Here is a 16,302-nt window from a genome sequence, read left to right as displayed (position 1 = left end):
CGAGGCGTAAGTTCCATTCGGTCTCTTACAACTTTTGAAAGTTCCTAGTTTCAGACTAAAGCAGGCTTCCCTCTAGGTTTCATTAGAAAACTACCTTGTAAGTCACTCGAACCTCCTGGGGTTGTGCCCAGGAGAGATTTTCAGACTATTAACCATTGGCACAGCACAGGCATCCTCCCTTTTGGTCATGAGAACCCAGGCCCAGTGGACCGTTGCATTCTGGCAGCTCTGTGTCTGGCAAGCCCCCGGCATTAACCCTGGCTTTGGTGCTTTGGGTCTGCTTGATGTCAAAAGCCCTTGCAGGCAGTTACTATTCTGTTGGCAGAAATCTGCTCATAACTTGGAAAAAAAAAAAAAAAGCCTCATTTGAGCTTCTGAGATCCCGGCCCCTGACCCCTGCTCCTTCTCTCTCTTGTGACAAAGCTGAAATTAGTGGGAAAAGTCATGACCACTCTTTCCCAGTTTCTGCCTTGGTAGCTCCTTCTAAGGTCTCTTCCTCCTGCCATATGCTTACACGGAACCTATATTTTAACGACGGTGGGAAAAAAATGATAGTTTCTGCTTCCAACAGTGGCTGCTGCGATGTGAGGTTAAGGAACAATGCATACTCGTGTCCTCGTATAGAATTCCATGTATGTATGAGCAGGGTCTTGAAAAAGAAGAGATTTGCCAAGAACAAGAGTGGGTGGTAAGGTCAGTCCACATGGCCGATTTAAGGAGATGCAAACATGTGAACAAAAATCTTTGTTAGCATCCCCGACTTGGGAAAGATTCCTAGAGGTGGGTTGTCAAGACAAAGGTGTAATAGTTTGCAGACCCTCAGGTGGAATTGCAAGTCGCTTTACAGAAAGGTTGCTGCCAGAAACATGTGGGGGTGTCTGGGTCACCAAACCTCCTCAGCACAGAGTATTGTCATTCAAAATTCCTTTGCCAGCTTGATAGGCGAAAAGGAAGTCTAATTTATTGATGAAGTCGAGCATTTTTAAAAAGCTTTTTTGGGCTACTCGTGTTCCTTCTCTTGCAAAGTGAATTGCCTGGTCATGACTTTCGATCGTTTTTCTGTTGAGGTATTAATAGTTTTGCGGTCAAATTATTTATGCAGCAAATACTTGCTGAAGGCCTGTTATGCGCCAGGCACTCTTCCAGTGGCTGGGGACACAGCAGTGAATTAAACAGAGAGATCTCTGCCTTCCAGGAAGCTGATGTTCTAAGAGAGAAGAGACAGGAACGAGGAGACAAAGACAAGATTGGTAAAAGCTCTCTACAGATTTAGGATGATAACACTTGGTCACATAGTTTCCCTAGTTTGTCATTTGCTTTATAATTCTATTTCTATGTGAATCTGTCTCAGAGAATTCTCAATTTATTTAACCTTTTATTTTGGCATAATTGTAAGTTTACAGAAAACTTACAAACATACCCTTCACCCAGTTTTCCCTGAAGTCAGCAAAGTATGGAATGATGGCACAGATGTCAAAACTAAGAAATGAAATTAGTACAACACTATTAACTAAATTGTAGACCGTGTTTGGATTTCACCGATTTTCCACGAATGTCTTTTTTTTTCTGCCCCAGAATCCCACCAAGGATACCATGTTGCTCTTAGGAAATTCTTAATTTCTTTTCTTTAAAAAAATTTTTTTAGGGGCGCCTGGGTGGCGCAGTCGGTTGAGCGTCCGACTTCAGCCAGGTCACGATCTCACGGTCGGTGAGTTCGAGCCCCACGTCAGGCTCTGGGCTGATGGCTCAGAGCCTGGAGCCTGTTTCCGATTCTGTGTCTCCCTCTCTCTCTGCCCCTCCCCCGTTCATGCTCTGTCTCTGTCCCAAAAATAAATAAACGTTGAAAAAAAAAATTTAATTAAAAAAAATTTTTTTAATTAATGAATTTATTTTTTGAGAGAGTGCGTGCGTGTTCATGTGCACAAGAGCGGGAGGGGCAGAGGGAGAGGGAGGGAGAGAATCCTAAGCAGGCTCCACAGTCAGCACGGAGCACACACAGGGCAAGGTCTCATGAATGATGAGGTTGTGACCTAAGCCAAAATCAAGAGCTGGATGCTTAACTGACTGAGCCACCCAGATGCCCCTAGAAATTCTTTTGTGTGTGTGTGTGTGTGTGTGTGTGTGTGGTGGATTTCTTTTTTTTTTTAATATGAAATGTATTGCCAAATTGGTTTCCATACAACACCCAGTGCTCATCCCAACAGGTGCCCTCTTCAGTGCCCATCCCCCACTTTCCCCTCCCTCCCACTTAATTCTTAATTTCTATGTAGTAAAATCTATTGATATTTTTATTGCTCATTTTCTTCTTAGAGGGTCCTTCCATATTCTGAGATCTGAAAAATATTAACCTATATTTTCTTCTAGCTTTTTATGTTTTCGTTTTTTTAATTTCTTATTTCTTTAACCCATATGGAATTTATTTTGGCGCAAAGTATAAATAGGGATTCTAAGTTGTTGTTTTCTTTTAATAGTCGATTGGCCACACAGTGCTCTATAATAAATCCTTCCTTTCCTCACTGATCTGTGAAGCAACTTTTATCAAAAATGAAGTACTTAGGGGTACCTGGCTGGCTCAGTTGGAAGAGCGTGGGACTCTTAATCTTGGGGTTGTGGGTTCAAGCCCCGTATTGGGTGTAGAGATTACTTAAAAAAAATGAATACACTTTTTTTTTTTTTTAATGAAATATTTAGATGGTTCTGTTTCTGGGCTATAGGTTCTGTTCTATTGGTTTTTCTGTTGACAGCTGTGTCAATATTGCACTTTAAGAGAGAGAGACAGTGTGAACAGGGGAGAGGCAGAGAGAGAAGGAAACAGAATCCGAAGCAGGCTCCACGCTCTGAGCGGTCAGCACAGAGCCCGACGCGGGGCTCAAACTCACGGACCACGAGATCATGACCTGAGCTAGGGTCAGACACTTAACTGACTGAGCCACCCAGGTGCCCCAATACTGCACTTTAAAATTATATCTTTACAGAAGGTGTTCATATCTGATAGGACAAGCACCCTCCTCCTTTAGCTTTATGAAAATAATGTTAACAAGAATTATGATCTCATTCATGTGCCAAGTCATGTGTTGTGCAGCACAGATAAGATACGAACAACTGAGTTTTCAAGGAGGCCTAATCTGTGGGAGAGGCAGACCCCTGAGCCGCTGCCACGCTGCAGCAGGCTGGAGCACAGGTGATCCACAAGGGAAGGCCCACGGAGTCAGCCAGCAATCAAAGAAGGCTTGGCCTCTGATTAATTGGAGTACGAGTTAGCCAGAGAAGCAGGAAGGACATTCTAGGCAGAAGGAACAGTGTAGACGAAGGGCCGGCTGCTGGAGAAGTGTGCAGTGTTTCTAGGGAACTGGATGCAATTGCCTTTGGAGCTTTGAGTACTGGGGGGTGGGGAAGAGATGAGACTGGAGAGGGAGGTGGGGCTAGGTCACGGAGAGCCTTGCCTGCCAAGCGGGGTGTTCAGATGACCCCACAGGCCCTCCTGTGCTGGGTTGTGGAATTCTTCAACTGCTGACTCTCTTCCCAGGAACATGTTCCCAGCCAACCTGGTGGAAGCCACTTTCAAACAGGTAAGTGGATCCCAGAGCGATGGAGCAGGGCAGGCAGGACCAGCCTGGGCCAGGCTGGGAAGGGACAGGTTTCCCCAGCAAGTCTCCCTGCCTCCTGGGGGCCGGATGCTGGAGAGGAGGGCAGGTGGGGAGACCTGGATCCTCACGGCCTCCCATGGCCACACCCCTGCCCTGAGTTCCAGCTTCTGAAGAAGAGAACTTACAAGGGTGGGGGGAAGCCACTGTGCTCTAGGTTTACACCCATGCTCACGCCCACTGTCTCAGTCAGTCCTCACAGTAACCCTGCCCTCAGTGTGCCAGCCCCTCTCCCGGATGAGGAAACTGAGGCACAGAAGGATTAAAAGATCTGCCCAAGGTTGTACCACCAGTAAATGATGGCGCTGGTAGGAAAACCCGGGTCTGTCTGGCTTCTAAGCCTGTTTTCTGTTTCTTTTTAAAAAGAATCCTTTCCCCCCGTAATAAGAATAGTAACGATGTTCAGTGTAAAATGTTAGGAAAATACTAAAAAATATGAAGAAGAAAATAAAATCATCTCTTGTTCCAGCACCAAGCAACACCAAGGTACACTTTTAGTCTTATTTCTCTGCATAAATATGCTTTAGAAAAATAAAATTAGGTTAATGGTGCATAGACAGTGTGTGTCTTGCTTTTCCCCACTCCCATTACATCATGAGCATTTTCCCTGGTTATTAAGCATTTCTTTAAAATACAATATTTGCAGTGAGACAAGAGCCCGTGATAAAGCCAGGCTATAGTTTATTACCATGCCCCCTTTTGGTAGGCTTTTAGGTTGTTTTCAAAGTTTTTCCATTTTTAGAAATTATGGTAAATATCCTTGTGCACAAATTTTTGTCTGCCCTTCTAATAACTTCTAATGCTTTTCCCCTTGTAAAATGTTGGCTGCTTAGTTGACAATCCAGCGAGCATTTCCTGACCCCCTTGCCTGTGCTAGGCCCTGCAGTGGGGACTGGGGACTGGGGACACAAAGGAGGAGGTTGAGGGTTGGATAGGAGGCTCCAAAATAAGGAGTGGTGAAATCTTGAGCTAATCTCTGTATCTTTCCTAATCTCCTGGGTCTTTATCTACGAAATAAACCAGATAGTGAAGGGCCCTGAATGGTAAGCCAGGGCGTTTGGGTTTTATTCCAACAGTGACGGGAAATTATTGAAGGTGTGAGAGAGAAAGAGTGAATGTTCCTTTGCTTCATACCTGCCTGGAATGCCCTTTTTTCTTTTGGCAAACTCCTACCCATCCTTCAAGACCCAACTCAAATATCCCCTTCTTTATGAAGCTGTCTGATCCTCTGAAGCAAAGTAAGTTACTCCCTCCCCAAAGCTCTCAGAGCAGAATTCACGTCTGGTTCATCTTCGTATCCCTGGCATCCAACACAGAAAGTCCAATGTTGGAATGCTGACGGTAGTGGTGGCAGTAATAACAGCAGTAATGGCCACATAAGGCCACCATACACCAGGCACTGCTGTAAACACTTTACGTGTGTTGCCTCATTTATTCAAACGAGCCAGATAGTATTGTGACCCCCATTTTACAGATGAAGAAACTGAAGCACAGAAACTTCTGGTCCCATATATTTCCTAACTGGTTTCTCCACACCACCCTGTGCCCCAGAAGGCTTACCTTATTGATACTGTGGTGTTGGGAGGCTAGAAATTTCCCTTGTTTGGACTCCCAGTGCCTGAGGAATGAGGATTCCCTGGGGCAGAGGAGGAAAGGTAGACAGCATGGAGGCTCAGGGCTTTGCAGCTGGGACGTCTTCTCCTCCAGAAGGCTTGGGGCAACCTGAGCTTTTCAAATAGAAGGCCCAAGTTTCCATCAGTGGCAGGCAGGGCTGGCTGGCTATTAGGTGGATGGAAAATGATGTTTGGAAGGGATAGTTGGGTGAATAGAAAATTATCTGGGTAGAAGAGGAGATGGTTAGAGAGGATCCCAGATGGGTGTGATGATGCATAGAAGGAAGGAGAGGGTGGAAGGGACTAATAGAAGCATGGCTGGGTAGGGCGTACTTGGATGACAGAATCCCAGTTTTCTTTTTGGTAAAATCTTGATGATACTCCTGCCTACCTCACAGGATTATCGTCCATCAAATAGTTCTCGACTATATACAAATGTGCCTCCAAGATACTATTATTGTTGTTGATGATATTGATAGCAATATTTGGTCCTGACTCCTTCCTGGTTGGGGTGTCGCCCACTAGTACCGTACCAAGACCACCCCCGTTGTCAAATCCCCCAAGATGGCATCAGAGGAGGCCCCTCCTCGGCAGATCCTCATCTACGGGGTCCAGGAAGAGAACGGCTCTCATGTTCAGAACTTTGCCCTGGACCTGACCCCGCCACCCGAGGTTGTTTACAAGTCAGAGCCTGACACCATCGATGGCATGAACGTGCTGGGCATCGTCATCTTCTCTGCCACCATGGGTATGTGCTTCCTCCCCTTCCTGGCAGTGGCCGGGAGCCAGTCCCTTCGTGCATCTACCCTTCTCTGCAACCTGCATCCACTAATCTAAATAACCTGGAGTCTCCCATCTTCCAGGTGATTCCTTTCTTTCCTACCCAGTAGAGTGGCTCAAGTCCCTATTCCATTACCAAAGGGTGTCTCCAGCCCTCCCCCACGCCAGTCGAAGCTGGCATTCCTCACTTGGAATTCTCCACTCCTGGGTGCTAGTTTCCTCTCCCTTAAAGAAGACCATGCCTCAGGCTTCCTCCCAGCAGCCTGTTCCATATTACTGAGGTCTGGGGATACTAGGGCAGGGTGGCGGGTGGGGGGGTGGTTACAATAAAGAACAGGAAAAACCTGAAAATCTGTCATCCATCACTGTCTCATTAAAGTCCTCATTTCTCCCTTCCATTTCCAACCACAGGGGCTCCCCACTGGTCAACTCTGTCCTCAGACAAGTGTGTGTCATTTCTCAGGGCCCACAGTTGGCCTCCTTGACCACACCCTCCCCTTTGCTACTCTTCTTGCCAAGACCTTCAACCATAGGCTATCACCACGAAGTGGTGAGGCCTCACTAGCAAAGGCCTTCCTGTACCTTTTAACAACAAAACAAAACGAAACGAAACAAAACAAAACAAAAAAGTATTCTTTTTCTTTTTTTCTTTTTTTTTTTTTTTTTTTTTTTTTAATTTTTATTTTTGGGACAGAGAGAGACAGAGCATGAACGGGGGAGGGGCAGAGAGAGAGGGAGACACAGAATCGGAAACAGGCTCCAGGCTCCGAGCCATCAGCCCAGAGCCTGACGCGGGGCTCGAACTCACGGACCGAGAGATCGTGACCTGGCTGAAGTCGGACGCTTAACCGACTGCGCCACCCAGGCGCCCCAAAAGTATTCTTTTTCTTAAAGAGAACCCCCAAATAGTATAAGCTTCGGATCCCACAAAACCTATGGCTATGCCTCTGCCAACAGTGCCTTCACCACCATCACCAATACACACACACACACACACACACACACCTCTTTTCCTTCTTGGAGACAAGCCATCCAGAACAATCTAGCTGGTCAGTCCCTGTCTTGTCCTTCTAGGCTATCAAAGGTCATTGTGAGTCTTATTCTAAAATTGGCATCTACCTCCCTCTTCGCCCTGGCCAAGGTCCTGGCGAGGGCCTCTCCTCCCTCTCTGACTTGTCCACAAGGTTTTCTTCTCACTGTCCTACTGGTTGCTCATGCAGGAAATCTGGGGGCTGTTTTCTGCCTCTGCCTCTGCCTGGCCCGCATCCAAATCTGTCAGGTCTGCTTCCGAAACTTCTCTCCGAGCCCACATTTCCCTCTGCTCACTGCCAGCATCACAGTTCGAGGCCACCACAGTTCACCATTCACCTGGTTTCTGCAAGAGCCTCCTGAAGGGTCTCTGTCCTGGTGTGTCCTCCTCACGGGCTCACAAAGTCCTGCAGTGGCTCTCCAGTGCACTTGGAAAGGGGTCCCGAACTCTGTACACGGCCTGCAGAGCTCTGTGTGATCTGACCAGCCTGCCTCCCGGCTTCTCTGGTCCTGCTCTCTTCCCCCAGCCATGCTGCCTTTCGGTTCCAGGAAGGTGCCTCTCCAAAGATCTGCCCCTGCCCCTTCCTCTCCCCCTGCACCTTCCCCTCCTTGCAGGGGGACTGTGGTCTTCGCAAGCATCACGTCCTCGGGAAAGTCTTCCTAACGCCCCCAGACTGCTCAGGTGCTCTTTGTTACTCCTTAAACGTTTGACCACATTGCAGTTATCTGTTTCTGTAACTGTTTAGCGTCTACACAGAAGCATGTGTAAGCTCCATGCAGGCAGTGATGGGCCTGGCTTGTTCCCCATTTATCCCCACAGACCACCACACTGACTGGAGAGAGCAGGCACGCAGGAAAACCTGCTGGAGAGATGGGTAGATGGCTGGGAATGGACTGACCATGGTGGGTAACGGAGCTCTAATCGTCTTGGCCCAAATGTCGGGCATGCAGAGGGGCTAGGGCCTCAGGGACCCGAGCATGTGCCAGAACGGTGTTTGGAGGCTCTCACAGCACATCTGGCAATCAGTCCCCAATACTGGATATTCCCACTCCTCCCCAGCCACTGCCTCTCTTAGGGGTGGGAACATATAAACAGGACCTCTGTTGGCAGAGCAAAAGAAACCCTGAGACCCTCTGACTCACTGTTTCCTGGATGTGTGTAACTGTCTATGTGTCAGTGTGTATATGTTCGTGTATGTGTGCCCAAGTCAGCACGTGCCTATGCCTGTGTGTGTCCACTTCCATTTGGACCTGCATCTGTGTGTGCCCACATCTGAGTGTGAGCAGACACACCTGCACAGCTTCTCCAAATGCGGCTTTCTTGGGTCCCCACGACACAACCTCCTTTCCCATCTTGTCCCTGATGTTGGGACACAGCTGATACTAAGGCCCCATTGGCCGGGACTGTTGCAGGAGGCCTGCCACCAGACCCTGGGTCCCCGGCACACAGGTGCCCAGCCAGCCTGAGCCCTTATGTGTCTCCTGGTTTGGGCGGGAATAGCCTGGGAGGAGGGACAGAGCTGGCAGGGGACCTGGGTCTCAGCTCAGCCAGGCTTCCACAGGCCCTATGGGCAAGGGCTAGGTTGTATCACCTTCAACTTGGGCCTCTCCCGCCCATACCAGCAGGGCCCCCATGTCATCCCATCACCATGTGGTAGCTGTTCTGCGGATAGTGTGAGTTCAGGGCTTCCTGGGGCAGGAAAGAGCCTCTCTCTGGAGTCACATGAGCCAGGGTTCAAATCCCTTCCCTGCTTCTCCCTGGCTGAGTCAGGAGCCCCTCCAAGCACACTGCCGGTAAGCTTTCTAAGGACAGCCACAGAGTGTGTTTTGCTCTCCATTTTTGTGTCACCAGAAGGGACAGCTGTCACTTGTCACCGTTTCAGGAGTGGCCTGATGGTGCCCAACTGCACAGAGCTCACCTGGGGAATAGTACACACACGAACACTCCCCAAGTAAGAGAATGACAGGGGCTCCGGGAAAGCCTTTATTATTCATTCATTTGTTCGTTCATTCATTCAGTGATTATTGTTGAGCACCTACAACGTGCCAGCTAAGGAGATACAGTTCTTTCCCTCATGGAGCTAACCTTCTATTGGAGGAGACAGAAAAAAAAAAATAATAACAGACAACTGGAAAATAACACTTATAAGTTGTAATAAGTGATATAAAGGGATCAGAAAGACATGATACAGAGAAGAATAAATGGAGAGTTTGCCAAGGGGAGAGGGGGACAGGCCTCCAGGCCATGTGGGGAGCTGGGCGGCCAGGGTTTCAGGCACCAGGACCTACATGGGAGAGGGCCCTGAGGCAGTGAAAAGCTTGACGTATTCTAGAAACGTAAAGGAGGCCAGTGATGCCAGAGCATAGTGAGGAGGTGAAAAGCAGGGCCAGATGGAGGTGGGAGGTGTTGACAGAGGTCAGATCAATCGGGGCCTGAAGCAGGGGGGATCTTGGTTATGGTGGGAGTGTTCAGGAAGTCATTGCATGGGGGGTTGGCAGGGAACATTTTTATGGATTAGAGAGGAGGATGAGATGAGGGCCCTGGTCCAGCAGTAGAGGCCCAGGAGAAGGAGAGGAGAGGGTGCAGGGAAGCACTGTGCTTGATCCAAGGCTGCTGGGAATTCAGCCAAGGCCCGAGGCCCACATGTGCGCGCAGGTCTGTCCCTGCTGGGCCGCCAGCGTGTGCTGGCACATGCCACTGTGGTGCGTGCCTGTGCCTCGGTGTGCGGCCTCTGTGACATGCTTGTGTGTCTCTGCCCCTGCAGGCATCATGCTGGGCCGCATGGGGGACAATGGGACCCCTCTAGTCAGCTTCTGCCAGTGCCTCAATGAGTCCGTCATGAAGATTGTGGCGGTGGCTGTGTGGTAAGCCTCACTGGGGGCAGAAGTGTCCTCTTCCACCTTCACCCCACCCCCTTTCAGCCCTGCCCTGGGAAGATGGAGGGATACCACGGCCCCTTCCACTGCTTTCCTGCCCTGGAGGCTCAGCCCTGGCCACATTCTGCCCTGCATCCCCCGGCCCAGCCCTGACCAGGTCTAGTTCCAGCCCCGGGCCTGCCATTTCTGGCCCGATCAGGCCCACTGGAGGACAGTTACAAGCTAAGCGTGGCCTTGCTCTCCTGGCCCAGTTTCCCCATCCCATGGAGTCTCATCAGCTTAGCTTTTGGAGAAGGGAAACACTGGAAGTGAGAACCAGCTGCCACTCCTTGGTTCAGAGCTCAGGCCTTAGGAATCTTCTAGTCCGACCTTGTACAGTTTCGATGGGGAAACGCAGAGGCCCGCCCGGGTCACGCATGAAGTTTGTGGCACCGCTGGGCTGAAATGAGGGCCTGCTGAGGGCGGGGGCCCTCCTCAGAGACCTGGACGGGAAGGCAAGGAGGGAGGCCAGAGGTTGTGCGGGTTGGACTGGTTGAGCGTCGTGGTATTAATGAGGCCACATGTACTGGGCACCTTGGTACAGAGTCCCATTCAGTCCTCACAGGATCCCCGGGCGGCCAGGGGGCAGTGATGCCGTGCCAGGACTGCCCGGGACCCTCGCCTGCCAGGCACTGAACTGGCCGCCTGCCCCCAGGTACTTCCCCTTTGGCATTGTGTTCCTCATCGCCGGCAAGATCCTGGAGATGGATGACCCCACAGCAGTCAGAAAGAAGCTGGGTTTCTACGCGGTCACTGTGGTGTGTGGGCTGGTGGTCCATGGCCTCTTCATCCTGCCCCTGCTCTACTTCTTCATCACCAAAAAGAACCCCATTGTCTTTATCCGAGGCGTCCTCCAGGCCCTGCTCATTGCACTGGCCACCTCCTCCAGGTAGCCCTGGGTGACGGGCAGGGTGGAGTGATGCTGGCAGCTGAGCTCCGTTCATCTGTCCAGCCATCACTTGTCCATAGCCATAGAACCATGGAAAGTTCAGTATGGCCCACTTCACAAACTTGGGGGTAGCTATGGACAGTGGTAAATGAGACCAATTTTTGAAATGCATTGCTTGAGGCCCCACCGGCCTGAATGGCAGGAAGCCCTTATGGCCTCTTAAGGCCTTCCCCTCCCCAACTGCCTGCATCCCTAAGGTGCACTCAGTCCACATGGCGGTGGCTTCCACACATCTTGGGGTCGGGACAGCTGATGGGGGATGAATCTGCAATGGCTGTTGCCTTTTGCTGCCATACGGTGCTCCCGTTGGAGTCAGGCCCTGTGTTGTTTAGGGTCTTGGCCTGTCCACGGCTGCGGGGACATCCTGGCTGGATGCCCTGTCCCAGCCTTGACAGTGTAACTCACCAGTGGGGATTTGAATCATGGTTCCACCGTCCATTGGCTGTGTGGCTGTGGGCAAGTCACTTAACCTCCCTGGGCACCAATTTCCTCATATGCAGTTTGGGGATCAGGGTGGTCTCTGCCTCTAAGGGTTGCATGGGAATTAGTGGAGATAACTCACTAGGGGCACAAAGGCTAGCCTATGAGGTGGCATCTGCTCTCAAGGATCCCGGCCCACAGTTGAGTGCAGAAGCAGAGTTGGAGGCATGCAAACCCACCTGTCTGTCTACCAAGGAGGAGAAAGTGCTCTACATACTCTGTGAAGAAAGGGTGGTTCTCCCCACAGCATATGTCCAAGCTCCACGTGGAGGACTCGCCTGAGCTCAGGCCCATGTCTCTTCAGAGCCTCGTTCTCCCTTCCAGCCCTTACTGCTTTCTCTTCTCTGGGCCTCAGCTTCCCAATCTGTCAAATGGGAGTGAGGGCCCCCACCCTTGGCAGCAGAAGTGCCTCACACAGAACTTAGGAGGAGCAGGGCCCCAGTGAGGAAAAGCCCCAGAAGCCTCGTCCAGGAACCTCCACGCAGGGCAGAGCCAGGAGGTGGAAAGGAAAGGCAAAGTCCCAATGGCTGCCAGCTCCCATACCACAGGCCAAGCCCTGCTGGAGTCAGCAGCCCTTGGCCACCTCCTGCTTGGCAGAAACCACAGCCGCGGGCCCAGCACATCTGGGGAGATCATCGCAGGCTCTGGAAAATGGACGTGGGCTCCCCAGGCAGTGGCCTGTGGGAAAGGAAGGGCACTGTGGCCAAACCAACCTGAGTTTTAGTCTCAGCACGGCCACCAGGAGCTCTAGTAACAGAGACAGTAACAATGACAGTAGTGGCTACCACTGACTGCCTGCAATGTGCCAGATACTGCTCTAAGCGCTTTCTTGTTGAATCATCACCCTAATAGCTCTGTAATCTAGGTATTGTTTGGGATAAGGAAACTAAGGCACACACAGGTTAAGGAACCCACCAGAGCCACTTGGCTAGTAGGAGGCTGGAATCTAAATCCAGCAAGGCCGGCCCCAGAGCCCTACTGTTAGCCACTTTATGCTTGGCACAGTGGTATGACTTTGGGTCAGCCCCTCCTCCCCTCCGGGCTTCAGTTTCTTCATCTGTAAAATGGACTCAAAACCCCTCCCTCACAGGAAGCTGTGAGGGTCAGATAAGAGCGTGTGTAAAGCACAATGCCTGGCGCATAGTAGGTGCTCTGCTGATGGTGGCTCCTTTCCTGACCCGTGCGGCTGGTGGGGGGTCTCCGGGGCCTAGGCTTGGGCGGGTCTGGCTGGGCCACTGATCACACACTTGCCAAGAATGCCATTTGAGACCATTTTCAAAGCTCCTTCAGCCTGTCCTCCCCCGTGATGGGTGGGCTGCCTGGGGTGGGGGCGAGCTTCCCATCCCTGGCACGCAGGCAGCCCAGAGCCCCGGAGTACCCTGGGAGACAGTGGTAGGCACGCGCTGGCCCCTCTGCCCACAGCTCAGCCACACTGCCCATCACCTTCAAGTGCCTGCTGGAAAACAACCACATTGACCGGCGGATTGCCCGCTTTGTGCTGCCCGTGGGCGCCACCATCAACATGGACGGGACAGCGCTCTACGAGGCTGTGGCCGCCATCTTCATTGCCCAGGTCAACAACTATGAGCTGGACTTCGGCCAGATCATCACCATCAGGTACACACCTGACACCCCATACCCAGGGTGGATTGGCCGGGGAAGAGGAGGGCACCGGAAGGACCTTCAGGATTCTTGAGCTCTCAGATCTGATGGGGTCTCTGAAGTGCAGAGGAGGCAAGGGGTTTGTTCCTAGCCACACGGCAAGTTAGTGCTGGGATGTGGCCTGGCTTCTATGACTCAGGGCTCCTTCCCCAGTGTCACCCTGCAGAGGGGGAGCTCCGAGCAGGATGGGAACTAAGGTCCAGAGGAGGGCCTGCAGTCTGGGCATGCAGGGCAGGGAGGGGGCTAAAGGCAGGCAGAGGGTGAGCAGAGGCCAGGGGTGGGATGAGGGGACAGGGGAAGGGTGACTGCTAGTGTGGCTGGGGGTGAGGGAAGGGTGCTGGGGTGAGGGTCAGAGGCCGTGGGGAAGGCCTTGTGTGCCAGCCTGAGAGCACAAGTCTGGCCCCAGGAACCAGGCCCAGTGGGAGGCTGGGCAGAGCCATGCAGGTGGACGACCTGAATTTCTGGTCAGCTTTTTGGAACCTGACAGAGGCAGTGGCCCCAGGCACATGCTCTTCTACAAACTCCTCAGGAGGTTCCACTGGGACCAGAGATGGAGGCCCATGGAGTCACAGGACCTTGAGCAGGGACGTGCCCCCCACCCTGAGAATTTCCTGATGTGGCATTCCTAACAACCCCTGCCCCATATGGCTGTCCCCAGAGGCCCTGGCATTCTGGACTCCTTCTTGGAGCCAGGGCTCCAACAGCAAGGCCTGCCCCTCCTGCTCCTCCTCTTCCTCTCCCTGCCCCTCCTGCAGCATCACGGCCACAGCGGCCAGCATCGGGGCAGCTGGCATCCCCCAGGCTGGGCTCGTCACCATGGTCATCGTACTCACCTCCGTGGGACTTCCCACTGACGACATCACCCTCATCATCGCTGTCGACTGGGCTCTGTGAGTGGGTTTGCCCCCTACCTGCCTCATCCCCCAGGCAGCAGGCATTGAGGGTGGGCCGGGAGAACTGCCATGGTTTGGCACAGTGGGGGTGCCCTGCTCACTGACACCAGCCTTTGTGGGGCCCAGTTTTTAAAAATGAAAATGTGCCTACCCTTGTTCAAAAATATAAAGAATTTCAAGGGGGTGAGAGCAGAGCATCAGACCAAGCCCAGGCCCTTTTGAGCATGGGCACAGTCCACATGTTCCTGAATCCAGCCGTGCATCAACTTGCTTTGGCCTTGCCCGAGCAGGGGCAGTAGGCTTGAGAGCACCGAAAAGGCACTTTGCCACAGGCTCCAACCTGGCTGCCGGCTGCAGGTGCTGCTGGGCTGGGCCCTGCCTGCTGCCAGCTCCTCTTACCAAAAATAGTGCCCACCACTCACTGCCCACCTTGGCTCACCAGGGACCGTTTTCGCACCATGATTAACGTGCTGGGTGACGCGCTGGCGGCAGGGATCATGGCCCACATCTGCCGGAAGGACTTTGCTCAGGACACAGGCGTGGAGGTGAGAGCGGTGCCTCCCTCCCAGCCTGGCCGTTGGGAGGGTGGAGCTGGGATGGGGGTGCAGGTCTTCTCACCAGCTGGGCAGCCTTCTGCCAATCCCTCCCTGCCTCCTCATCTGGACACGGGGTGACCCATTCCTCTCGCAGCTAGCTGTTGAGCACTCGTCATCGTGGGAGGAGCAGTGGCAAACAAAGAAAGATAAACCCTGTCCTCAGGGAGCCTGTACCTTAGTGTGGGGGTGCGCTCTATCCTGCCGACAACAATGCAAACATTTGTACGTCTGCACAGGGCTTCGTGGCAATAACTATGTGTAACAGGCTGTCCCACTCCCATTGGGGTGGATAGGCAGGGGACCCACCAGTTCCCTCACTGGACTTCTCCACTAAGACAACCTCAAAAGGAAGCAGGACAGATTGGAACTGGAGCCCAGAGAGGCTGTGTGTGACATATCAAGGTCCCACAACACATCTGTAGGAAAACCAATCACGTGGTTTGCTCTTTCAGTCTTCCCTGGTGTCTAACCTCACTCCCTCCTGCTGCTACCAAGGCCTGTTTCCCCTCCCCAGAAACTGCCGCCCCGCGAGACCAAGCCAGTGAGCCTCCAGGAGATCGTGGCAACCCAGCAGAATGGCTGTGTGAAGAGCGTGGCGGAGGCCTCAGAGCTGACCCTGGGCCCTGCCTGTCCCCACCACATCCCTGTCCAGGTGGAGCAGGACGAGGAACCAGCTGCCACCTCTCTGGACCACTGCACCATTGAGATCAGTGAGCTTGAGACCAATGTGTAGCCTGCAGAGCTGCAGGGGCCAGGGGAGGCCTCCAGGTCTAGGGGCCAAGGGCAGGATCTCAACTCACTACTTTTCTGAGCACTCGACAGGAGCCAGGCTCACACACTCCTCCCACCCTTGAGAGGCCAGGATTCGCCCCACAGGCCAGACAATAGAGTCTCAGAAAGGGAAAGACTGCATGTGGGAGCCCCAGCTGGAGAATTATGACCTGGCACAGCCAAGGCCCCAGCTATGACATTTCCACTGTGTTAACCTATGAGGGTGGCAGCAGGGGCTATATGGTCCCACTTTCTGGATCACAGAGTTGAGACCCCGTGAGCTGAAAACACTTGCCCCAGGTCTCAGGGCAGGTAACGTCAGGGCCAGGACTCTAACTCAAGTCTTCCAGGCCCTGGCCACTCTCTCCTGGAGGACAGGGGCCTGCAGGGCCAGATGCCAAGGGTCTCTGCCCCTCTGCAGGAGCTCAGCAGCCACCACTGCCTTCAGTTTATGAAGATACAGCCATGTTCTGGTTCTGCCCCAGCTGAGTCCCTGCCCAGGCCGGTCACCCTCCCTGCCCCATAACACGTGGCCTCAGACAAACAGCCCTCCCTGAGGATGGCCCAGCCCTAGGCCAAGGCCCGCTGCCTGCCACGTGCCACAGCCTGTCCCGTCTCCCATCAGTCTCACCAGTCATGTCTCACAAAGCTCAGCCCGTGTGGAGACAGCATGGCCTCAGAAGAGCTGCAGGGGCCCTTGGACACATCTGGGCCAGTCTCCCACAGGACAGGTGGGCCAGCCAGGACTGGGGAGGCAGGCTTGCCTGGGATGTTTTAGTCAAGCTGCCCATGGAGCCTTGGGGTCAGCACTCTCCATGAGCCTGTGTGATGAAGTGGTGTTAGATTTTCTACTCCTTTCTGTGTTCGCAAATTCAGTGATAACTAAATAAAGGTGTTTTGTTTTTCAATTTTGTGGGCTTGGTGACCATACCCTGGCCAGCATTTTTTTTAATGTTGACTTATTTTTGA

At 52.5% G+C, this 16,302-nt stretch overlaps 1 protein-coding gene across 7 annotated transcripts in view; it reads left to right on the top strand.

Annotated features, from left to right (window-relative positions):
* The window catches only part of SLC1A7 (solute carrier family 1 member 7), a 78,018-nt gene extending 61,777 nt beyond the window's left edge, over window positions 1–16,241 (top strand). For 3 of the 7 annotated variants that reach the window (XM_043575004.1, XM_043575001.1, XM_043575003.1), the window contains 8 exons: window positions 3,527–3,569; window positions 5,783–6,005; window positions 9,832–9,931; window positions 10,638–10,871; window positions 12,834–13,028; window positions 13,829–13,963; window positions 14,409–14,511; window positions 15,077–16,241. In XM_043575004.1, coding sequence (XP_043430939.1) covers window positions 3,527–3,569; window positions 5,783–6,005; window positions 9,832–9,931; window positions 10,638–10,871; window positions 12,834–13,028; window positions 13,829–13,963; window positions 14,409–14,511; window positions 15,077–15,295 — 1,252 coding nt within the window. In that variant the 3' untranslated portion in view covers window positions 15,296–16,241. Of the gene's footprint in view, window positions 1–3,526; window positions 3,570–5,782; window positions 6,006–9,831; window positions 9,932–10,637; window positions 10,872–12,833; window positions 13,029–13,731; window positions 13,964–14,408; window positions 14,513–15,057 lie in introns of those variants that run through there. The other 4 variants (XM_043575002.1, XM_043575008.1, XM_043575006.1 and 1 more) reach the window with 4 other exon arrangements.
* The last annotated feature ends 61 nt before the right edge of the window (window positions 16,242–16,302 follow it).

Source organism: Prionailurus bengalensis, chromosome C1 (genome assembly GCF_016509475.1).
Source record: "Prionailurus bengalensis isolate Pbe53 chromosome C1, Fcat_Pben_1.1_paternal_pri, whole genome shotgun sequence".
Lineage (NCBI taxonomy): Eukaryota > Metazoa > Chordata > Mammalia > Carnivora > Felidae > Prionailurus > Prionailurus bengalensis.
This window is presented reverse-complemented; position numbering and strand designations above follow the sequence as displayed.